This window comes from Manis javanica, chromosome 1, assembly GCF_040802235.1.
Source record: "Manis javanica isolate MJ-LG chromosome 1, MJ_LKY, whole genome shotgun sequence".
NCBI lineage: Eukaryota > Metazoa > Chordata > Mammalia > Pholidota > Manidae > Manis > Manis javanica.
In genome coordinates this window covers 28,600,920-28,611,877 of record NC_133156.1, presented here as the reverse complement: position 1 = coordinate 28,611,877, position 10,958 = coordinate 28,600,920, and the positions used below count along the sequence as shown (strand labels likewise).

The 10,958-nt window shown below is 43.0% G+C and overlaps 1 protein-coding gene across 5 annotated transcripts in view; it reads left to right on the top strand.

Moving 5' to 3' along the window:
• The first annotated feature begins 2,085 nt into the window (after window positions 1–2,085).
• ARHGEF37 (Rho guanine nucleotide exchange factor 37) overlaps window positions 2,086–10,958 on the top strand; it is a 109,932-nt gene continuing 101,059 nt past the window's right edge. For 2 of the 5 annotated variants that reach the window (XM_036994067.2, XM_036994062.2), the window contains exons 1-2: window positions 2,088–2,355; window positions 2,535–2,596. In XM_036994067.2, coding sequence (XP_036849962.1) covers window positions 2,330–2,355; window positions 2,535–2,596 — 88 coding nt within the window. In that variant the 5' untranslated portion in view covers window positions 2,088–2,329. Of the gene's footprint in view, window positions 2,356–2,534; window positions 2,597–10,958 lie in introns of all 5 variants that reach the window. The other 3 variants (XM_036994063.2, XM_036994064.2, XM_036994066.2) reach the window with 3 other exon arrangements.

The window sequence follows — 10,958 nt, the reverse complement described above, 5'->3', positions numbered from 1 at the left end:
CCACAACTTCCTAGTGTCTACCTAGTGTATAAACACTTATTCAGCACCTACTGTGTACAACGCAATATGCCGGGTGCCTACAGAAATCCAAAGATCAATTAGTTGTAGCTATGACTGTTGAATTTTGAACCAGGTAAATATATTTTCTTTTCAAAAAATAAATTTTAAAAATTGATCACTCTACTGAGGGTAGAAGTGAAGGGGAACTCTTTTTATCTTTGAGTTAGTGTCCCTGGAGCAAGTTAATGGCCATTTCTTTGTAAATGTGCTAGTGATCAGTCCCCAAAGCAGCTGGATTCCTTTGTTAGATATTTCCAATTGAAAACAAACAGCTCTCTAGAGCAACAGGAAAAGAATACCTCTTCTGAAGTTGACAACTAGATTGCTGCTCATCAAAGTATTTGTGACTAGGATGGAGATGGGGAATTAGTGCCTTGAATTAGAAATTTAACTCAAGAAAACCCAAAGATGTAAACTAGAATCAAAGAAATATCAATTTGAAATGAACCTACTATCCAGCTTCTTTTCCTTAAATTCCCACATAATTTCTCTAGGGGAGTAGGGACCCACTAACTCTGGGACCCCTATAATACAGCCATTGCTCAGGGGGGTCTGACACTTGCATCTGACAATACAGAATACTCAACACAAGCAAGGAGGAAGGGCACATATTAGCAATGTAAAGTGAAACAGGTAAAGCAGAGGATTGCACACATCCAGGAAAAGATGGCTCACACACACACACACTTTACAGGAGGCTGCGCACTCACAAGACCCTTACCCACAAACAGAAAGTCTGATCTAGAGGTCAGACTTGGTTTCGCAGTCAGGTCTTCACTCCCTGGTGACTCTGGACTAGTCACTTAACCATTCTAGGGCTGTTTCCCTCCAGAATTCCTTCAGAATTGGAAGGAAACTTAGAGATACCCAAACCAGTTTTTAATTTTTACATCACTCTTCTTTGAAGCATCCCTAATACACCTCTCTGCTTGAATGCTGACTTAATGACAGGAGGCTCACTCTTTCTAGGCAACAATTATCATTTTTGAAATATTCTGATTTTTAAACAAGTTCTTCCTTATGTATTGCAGTATGTCTCCCTATAGCTTCACTGTGCTAGTGACCTCTAAGGTCATTCAGGTTAAGTCTAATCCATGCATTAGCTCTTTTTAAGCTCTCAACTTCCTGTTTTTCTTTCCTCAACAGGCTAAACCAACTCTCACCCCTTCTATTGTTTTACCCATCACATTCAAGATACACCACCATTGTGGTCTCCATATTTTTATGGGTGTAGAGAAGTGGTTAAGTACACTGTGGCTTGGACAATCTGAATTTGAATACTCGTCTTGTCCCTTAGTTGCTGTTTAACAGTGGGCAAGTTACTTTAATTTCTCTGCCTTAGTTTTCTCTCTCAAGTTAGGATGATAATAATAATAATAATCACACCTATCTCTTACGGAAGTTCTGAATGAGATGAGTGAGAAAATAAAGTAAAATGTTTAATACAGTACCTGGCACTTAGTAAGCAATATTACTATTGCTATCACTAATAATAATAAATAATAAGCCCCTAATAATGGGAATACGGATAAATGTTAGAACCGGGAGAATTTAGAAAAATTAATGTAGGCCATTCCTGACCCCACAACAAGGTTTGGTTGCCCTGATATCAAACTTTACGTGCTTTTCATAAATCCCTTTCAGTTTTATGTTCAATGACTGTCGTGTTGACTGATGAATACTTAGTGGCTAGAACAGTGTCCTGCTCACAGTAGTGAGAGAACGAATACCTTCATATTAGAGGAAAGGAGACTGTGGTTCAGGGAGACCGGCAGGTTTGTCTAAGGTTGGGCAGAGAGCTCCCGGGAGAGCTGCGGCAAGTGTCCTGGGCAGTGGACGCTCAGAATTGAATCAAGGTCCAGCCCTGAAGTTGTTGCGGACTGCAGCCCAGGTACCCAGGAATGTTGGGTCAACATTCCCGCCGGGTGGCCTAAGTGCCGGCCCTTGTTTTCGTGGAGATAAAGCTGCTTAATGTGCAGCCATGATGGGCGGGCCCCCAGGCGCGGCACTAACACCCGCCCGCAACGCTTCGCGCTGGCTGCGGGCCGGAGTATGGCTGCCGCTGCAGCCACCAGGCTCCCGCGGCCGGGGCAGACCCCCGGGAGCCGAGTGGAAAACAACCCGGCTCCACACAGGAACAAAGGCTGGAGCCCCGCCGCCCTTCGCGGCGCACGCACGCACGCAGCGTGGGCAGAGCCGCGTCTGCCCGCCCCCTCCGAGGAGCAGCGCGCCCAGGTCCCCGCGCCGCCCTGGCGGCCGGGCTCCGAGCATGAGCGCCGGCACCTGGCGTGTGAGGTGAGTCCGCTCGGGAGATTGGGGCCGAGCCGGCAGGTTGGGGCCGAGGGGCGCGGGAAAACAGCTGCTGGCTGGATCCGAAGACGGAGATGGGGGAGCGCGCGAGGCACGATCGGGTCCCCGTCCCAGTCCCTGGTTGCCCCGTCGAGATTTGAATCTTGAGCCTTATGTGAATGCAGGCCACCTGATCCCTGTGACCCAGCCGAGTCCCTTTACACGTGGGAAACTGAGGCTCAGAGAGGTAAGCTGGTCTAGAAAAAACTAATTATTATTCCTTGTGTCTGTTTATTCCTGCCTGCTTCAGTGTAGGACTTGGGGCGACTTTTAATAATCCATACAATTGTGAAACAATAGGAAAATGCAAACAATAGTAAAAAGTCTTGCCAAGGAAAATATCATTATGAAGAGACAGTTAAGGCCAGGGGAAAAGAGAATGGAAATCTGTGGTCCGTAAGGTGAGCAGCCTTGGAAGGATCCCCAGAAAAGTAGTACTGAAGCTAGGATCGGAAGCCTGCCCCTGCGGCTCGCCTTCCCTGCACGGTGAGCACTGGGAACTTGGAAGGCAGTAGAGTTTGCTGGTAGCCGGCGCAGGCGTGGTTCTTAACTTTCTCGGGTTATTGACCCCTTAGAAATTTGAGTACCTTCTCTACAGAGGCAGCATTTACCTTGGTGACAGTAATCTAAAGAAGAGTTCAGGAATGAATGCACCACATCAATATTTTACCCATGGTGAGATGCTGAAAGTAGAAACTACCAGTCTAACAAGGACTGTTTACTGGGTCTTGCTTGCCTCTCTGGAATGGAGCTGGCACCTGTGTAGTTTATTTCTAAATGAGAGGAAAGAGGAGGACATACATGGGGACCTGGGCATGGAGGCTTAATGCAGTTTCCGCCAGGGTATGGGAGTTGCTGGCAGTTGGCTCACAACCACCTTGGATCAGCAGCTTGCATGGTGAACAGTGTCTTGGTTGATGCTGCTCTAGGTCAAATAAATGGCTTTTTATTTAACTGATGGGGGGCGTCTGTCTTTGGGTTCTGTAACTGAAGCAAAATGGCATTTGTTGAGCATGATTGCCCAAAGCCTACTGCTTATTGACAGGATTAAGAATTTTAAAATCTATGAACCCGAAATTGTGAGGACAGGGCCTGGCAGGCCTACTTATCTATAAAAAGAACTCCTACAAAATACTGTAGTGTCTCCTTTCTCTACCATTTTAGGCCTTGCAAATACAGCCAGGGAAATACGGCTTAGAGCAAGTAGCTTTTATTTAGCTTGGGTTAAGACACTACCTGCCAGTGGGTGACATTCCTCTGTTTATTTATAAAGAGGAAGTTTTCTCAGAAAGAGAGAGAGAAAGTGTATGCATGTGTGTCTGGGATGTCCCATGCCCTCTCTCTACCTCACACCCAATTAGTCATTTCTCAACCCAGCGAAGACCTTTTCTGCAAGCTCGGTGACTGTGGCAAGTTCCTTCCCTTCCTGGTTTTGTGGCCTGATTTCGTTTCACAGTAGCTCTGTTGGAAAGTTTTTTCTAATTTGACCTTTAGGTTCCAAACTTTTGGTGCTCCTTAGGATGACATGGATCAGACATGCTTGCTCTCCCAGGCAAAGGCATTTCCTCATTTGAAGGCAGCTTGTGCACCTCTTCAGTGTGTTTTTCCTTCCAGACTACTACCTCCATCCCATCAACCACTTCTTAGAACAGGGTTAAGAGCGGAATTTCTCAGGAAATGATCTTGATCTGTGATTAAGAAATGCATCGGATCACAGCTTGTTAAAATGCCCCATCTCTGACCTACTGAACTAGAATCTTCAAGAAGGGGGGCAAGAATTTGCATACTAATTAATTGTTCCTGATGATTCTTATGCACCTTTGGGTATCTATGTTTGTGTTGGAGGATGGGGTTGATAATGGGGGACTCTATATAAATTTGTGTATTGCCTGTCCAGTTATATAATGAGCAGTAGCCTCTTTTGTAATTCAAACAAACTGTGATGTCCAGAGAAGCTATACGGGTGGCAAATGAACACTTGCAAAGATGCTCAGGATCATTAATAATTAGGGAAGTGCACATTAAAACCGCAAAGAGATATCACTTCACGTCTTTTAGGATGGCTAAAATAAAAAGATCGTATTCCAGCCATTGACAAGGATGTAGAGAAACAGTGTATGTACTTCCATACACTGTTGGTGGGAATGTAAAATGGTGCAACCACTTTTGAACGGTTTGATATCTTTCTAAAAAGTTAAATATACAAGTATCACATGATCCAGACTTTGTATTATTAGGTCCAGCTTTATTGTAATAGAGAAACTGGGAACAACCAGTTGTTTGTCTAGTGCATGAATAAACAAACAGTTGTATGTCCTTACAATAGAACACTGTTCAACAATAAGAAGTAATAAACTATTGATACATGCTACAACATGGATGGATCTCAAAATATTTTTGCAGACAAAAAGAATACATAATGTATTATTCCATTTATATAAAATTCAAGGGGAGTTGCTCTTTTTTTGGCAGCTTCCAAGAGTTGTGTATGATATTAGTCTAACTTGTAACAGTGTTAGTGGCAGTTTGATCATTCTTCTGCCAGTGTTGATCGACGTCACTCATTCATTAATTCAACTACTTGGGCACCTACTGTGTGCTAGGTCTAGAATAGACACTAGGTAATGTGTTGATGAATAAAAGAGACATGACACCTGCCCTTCTGGAGCTTGTACTCTAGTGAATGAACCAGTAAAATAAATCGAGTAAGAAAAATAATTACTGGGGGAAAGAAGTGGTTTTTTGGAAGGGGCATAGGAATCAGGGAAAACTTGTCTGGGTTTCAAGCAGAGAAGTAAAGCAGTTTCATGTTTTTGAAAGACCATTCCACTCTGGTGTGAGGCTGTGGAGCTAGTCCAGGAGAAAAGTGGTGGAGATTTAGACTCAGGTGGTCTTAGAGGTGGAAAGCACCAAAAGAACTAGTGGGCAGATCTTTAATAAAATGGGGCAGATCCCAGAGGGTGACACTCTTCAACGTTTTTGAATTGGGTAATTTTACCAGTTTTTAGTCCCTAATTATTGTCCTGTTGCCACCATCCTCCCAGCCTCTCCATCACATCTTATTTCTTACTTGTAAGGATATTACAAGAGAGACCACCAGAACCTTGCTGGTCCAGTTACACTAGCCTACAGCATTCCTTTGATCTGCTGATCTAGCCAAGGAATGAGGATAGTCTGACATGACCTGTTTTTCTGTTTTTTTTTGTTGACCCACGCTAGTTCCCAGTGATCTCTGTTTCCCTTTCCAAGGGCTGACCATCTGTTTTAATCAAGTTTCAGAAACTCAACTCCAAGTGACTTAGGCCAAAGTGGGGTGGGGAATGAAAATATATTAGCTAATGTAAAAAAATCCAAAGGGACTCAGTCTCCTTCATGGCTGGATTGAGTAATGTACCAGGGCTCAGTGCCATGGTCTCTCCATCTCTTAGCTCCATTTCCTTGGCCAATAATTTAGTCAATCATGACTATGCAATCAGTCAACCTCTCATATATAGTTCTTATTTTTATCATCATGATTAGCTGTTCTATTGCCATCTGCTTGAGTATGATCAGTCAAGTATCCTTAGACTTCTTCATCTATCTGATCCATTGTATTCTTTCCAGTTTAATAGTAATAGTAAAAAAACAACAGCTACAGTTTACCATACCAGGCACTCTGTTAGACATGTCACATGGATATTTTTATGAAATCATATACCACCCTATAAGGAAGGTGATGTAATTATCTCAGGAAAGCCAGCCAATTGATTGCAGAGTCAAAACTAGAAACCTGGTTTTCTGGCTCTGGGGTCTGGGCTCTGAGCCTGCACAGTGCCTCCTGCAGTTACTCTTTAGGGCTAAGGAAAGGAAAGCAAGCCACCAAATAGTATGTCTAGTTCTTACTCTTTTGAGCATAAATCTTAAAATATACTTGGTAATCATAGAAGGGGTAGAATTTGGAAGTTTTTTCTTATAATTTTGTCAGTCCAGATCCTTCTGGGTCTTAGAGTTTTGGAAGCTCTTTGTTCAGGCTCTTTTCTCTGGCTTGTTTATATGTTTATACAGATACTTTTGTGGCCACTTTTATTGCTATAAACGTTCCCTGCATTTATTCTTCAGCAGGGTCTTTTGCTATCAAGATTCTTGAACTTCACCTTTGACAGCCTTCCAGGAACTCTCATTCCTGGAGTGTCAGATCAGAGGTCTTACTTCTTTAAACCTAGGCAGGTAGTTGATTGGATGCTCAGCTTTCCTTGCTATGACATTTTACCTTCTGAAAGAGCTTTTAAGAAGACGGTTTCGCTTTCCCTAGGGATCTGATTACTGCACTTCTCTATTCAATTCTTAGGGTTGGTCAGAATAAGGTTCGGTGTATCATTTCTCCCTGTTAGTTTTTCTTTCTTGAAAGGTATGAAATAATTGGGATGTCTATAACACTTACTTAGTTCATTGGCTTTTCATGGAATGAAACTGGGAGCAAATAAGCAGGTATTTTAAATGCCCTATCCTTATTATAGAGCCATTTTTTTCTTGATCTTTGTATCCTCAGAACCCGGAAAAACACTTGGCAATTGCTCCAAATATATGTCGAATGAATGTGTGAATACCCAAGTCCCTCTGTGCTGGTGTGGACAGAGGACAAGAGAGAAGAAGAGCTGTTTTATCCTATCCTAAAGTCAGAAGCAGTCACTGCAGAACACTCAACAGACATTTTGCTTCTAGCACCAACTGCGCTAAACTGATTTTAGTTCTTAAATGCTTACTCTAGGTCATCACAGGATCTCAGAAGGGAGCACTGACTGGAAAACCATGCTTCCCACAGTGGGTTTAGCCTCCTTATCAGGCCAGCCCAGGAAATGGATCAAGGGCACCCAGCTTGCTCTCCCAGGCTTTTAATAAAGCTAGGTTTGTCCTGAGAATGTTGCAAATATAGTGGATAACTTAACCTATAAAATATTTTGTTTGTTTTTAACTTTTTGTTTGAAGTAATTACAGATTATCACAAAGTCACAAGGGATAGTATGGAGGGCGGTTCTGGGTACCCTTCACCTGGTTCCTCCAATGGCTACCTCTCATTTAAATATAGCACAATATACAAACCAGGAAGTTGGCAGAGGTATAATATTTGTGTATGATTGCTCTCTGCTATTTTATCACATGTGTAGATTTGTGAAACCACCACTTCAATTAAGATAAAGGACTATTCTGTGACCACAAAGCTCCCCTTTGTGCTAATCCTTTGTAGTCACACCTACCTGCCTTCCACCCTTATCCTAACCAGATGGCCACTAATCTGTTCTCTGTCTCTGTAATTTTGTGTTACATAAATGGAATCACACAGTATGTAACCTTTGAGATTAGTTTTTTTCAGGCAGTATAATACCTTCCGGTTGTTGCTGTATATCAATAGTTAATGCCTTTTTATTTCTGAGTATTAGTTGGTATTGGGTATACCACAGTTTTTTTTTTAACCATACCTATTAAATTCACCTCTTCAAACAACATTTTGGTTGTTTCCAGTTTTTGTGTGTTATAAATAAATCTTCTATGCACATTTGTGACCAGGTGTTCGTGTGGACATAAGATTCTTTCTCTGGAATAGATGCCCTGGGGTGTGATTGGTGCTAAGCATATGTTTAGTTTTTGAAGAAACTGACAGACTGTTTTCCTGAGTGGCAGTACTGTTTCACAGTCCCACCAGCAGGGCCTGGGAGGTCTGATTTCTCTGCATACTTGCCATTGGTATTGTGATATAATGAATCATAAGAAATATGTATTTGGTCACTTACATGACCAAATATATATTTCCCAGGTATATTTGCTCTTCATCTGCATTCCCTAAAAACACTGCAGAGTCTTGAAGGTGAACACTGCAGGCTGAATCAGCCAATGGCCAATAATTTAGTCAGTCATGACTATGCAGTGAAGTCCTCACAAAAAACCCTGAGAGGAACATAGTGCTCTCCCTGCTCTGCTCTGCTCTGATAATCCTGCTTCTCAACTGGGGAGAGCTTCTAAGCTTGGGGAACCAGAATGCCTCCACGTGCCCCTGAGCGAGGCCCCAAACTCCACGAGGACAGGAGCTCCTTTATCTGGGACCTTGCCCTGTGTCTCTCTTCATCTGGCTGTTAACTTGTATCCTTCTTGGTATCCTTTATTAAGCTGGTAAACATAGTGTTTTCCTGAATTCTGTGAGCCACTCTAGCAAATCAGTTGAACCTAAGGGAGAGGTTGTGGGAATCTCCAATCTGTAGCTGATAGGTCAGAGGCACAGGGAACTGCCTGGGGCTTGAAACCAGCGTCTGGAGTGGAGGGTGGAGGGCAGTCTTATAGGACAGAGTCTTTAACCTGGGAATCTGGTGCTGTCTCTGGGGCAGATAGCATCAGAATTGAGTTGAATTCTCAGACACCCTGCTGGTGTTCGAGAATTGCTTGGTGTTAGTATTTGTGGGAAGAGCCCCTCCCACGTACTCACACACAGTGGAATTGGGTCCAGGAACCTTAATGAAGTTACACTGCTATTACTGCTGTGTATAATATTGTTATATATATATGTAAACACACACACACACACGTATGTAGGAAAAGAATTCACCCTCGTAGGTATTAGATATATTTTATATTTTTTTGGAATTGCTTTACTGAGATATAATTCACCCATTTAAAGTGTACAAATCAATGGTTTTTAGTATACTCACTGAACTGTGCAACCATCACCACAATGAATTTAGAACATTTTCATCACCCCAAAGGAAACCCTGTACTCAATAGCCACTACAACCCAAATCCTATCATTTCTACCTTGAAAACCACTAATCTGCCTTCTGTTTCTGTAGATTTGCCTACTCTGGACATTTCATATAAAAGAACTCATACAGTATGTAGTCCTTTGTGACTGATTTCTTTTACTAAAAATAATGTTTTCAGGATTCATCCATGTTGTAGCATTTATCAGTACTTCATTCCTTTCCATTGCCAAATAATATGTAATATTTTTAAGGAAATAAAAGTGGCTTTCTTTCCATTATATAGGCTATAAAGTAAGAGGTAACAAAATGCTGCTATAGAGAGGTTTTGCCAGGCCTGCTTGGAGGTCGAGATGGCAATTAATCTAAGTGCAAATTAATGCTATTTTAAATGTTCAGCAGTTCTTTATAAAGTTTTATTTATGCTTTTTGTTTATTTAGCAATAGTTCTGATGGTATAACCTGGGTAGCTCTCCTGAAATCCTATTGGAATCTTTCCAGAAAGGCTACGCAGAGGTGGTGAATGTCAGTGATTCAGGCCAGGGGCAGGTCAGCAGACCACGGCAGTGTTCCAGAGCTGGGATAGAGTTGTGCATCAGACAGATGCATTCCAGGATCTTTCTGGGCCCTTTGCCTTCTGAGTAACCTTGTCCTCTCCACACACTCAGTTTGCATATTATCTGATCCCCAGGTCAGTGCTTTTGGCCCAGGACAGAAACTTCTGCTGCTACTAATACATTCAAAAGAACCATGTGTGTATGCAAATATGTATTAATCGTCAGTATTGTGAGGCGCAGAGGAAGAAACAAGATGAATGGGTGCTCATCTTACATCTGAGAGCTTAGTTTCTGACTGAGAAGATGAAACATAGCCTTAAATAACCTGAGGTTAAATTGGATGTGTGCACTTTAAATATTAGGAAATATCTTAGCCATCCAGAAAAGAACATAAGAGCAATACAACATGATATTTCATGTTCTTACCACATATCTTTGTTATATTTTAACATTTTGCCACATTCACTTCATTTGTTAAAAATAACATCTCAGGGATTTAAGATGGCGGCATGAGAGGTGAGACAGAGAACTCTTCCCAAAACCACATATAGTACAAAAATATAGTTAATACAACTAACCCTAAAACAGCAACAGGAAAGAAGGCTGCACCAGAATGCATACAGACCTCACAAACAGGGCAGACCTCACGAAATGGTAATTACCAAAGCCTTGATCCGGTGGGACCCAAGCCCTTTCCCTACCCCAGCTTACCAGTAGGAGGAAGAGAAATGGAGTGGGGAGGGGGTGGAAGCCTAGGACTGCTGAACACCTAGCCCTGGAGATCTGCTTTGGGAGCAGAAACCTACATTGGGTGGTGCTCTGGAGGTTGGTGGGGTTGGGGAGCTGGGACAGGCAGAATGCTTGAGAGACAGATTCTGGCCATTTGTGGAGTACAGGATCCATGTCTGGCTGCTCTGTGTCAGAGGAAAGGCAGGCAGTCTGAGAGGCTTCCTAGTAGCTAGAGGGCTGCTGAAGGGGTGGGGTTTTCACGGAGCTTGCTGTGCGGAGGAAGAGATAGGTGGACAAGGTTGTCTGGGTGTGCTCTGCCAAGCAGGTTGGGAACTTTGAGGAGCTTCAGGTGCTCCACTCCCCTGGCTTGCTACTCAGCTATGAGGCCTCCCACTGTGACACACAGCCTGCTGAGCCTCCCTCCTGGCCTGCTGGCACCGGTTCACAAACTGGCAGTCACTGTGTGGGCATCAGGCTAACCAGAGGGAGGCCCTGCCTACAACAGCTAGAGAGGCGAAGCACAGAGGCTTACACCTGT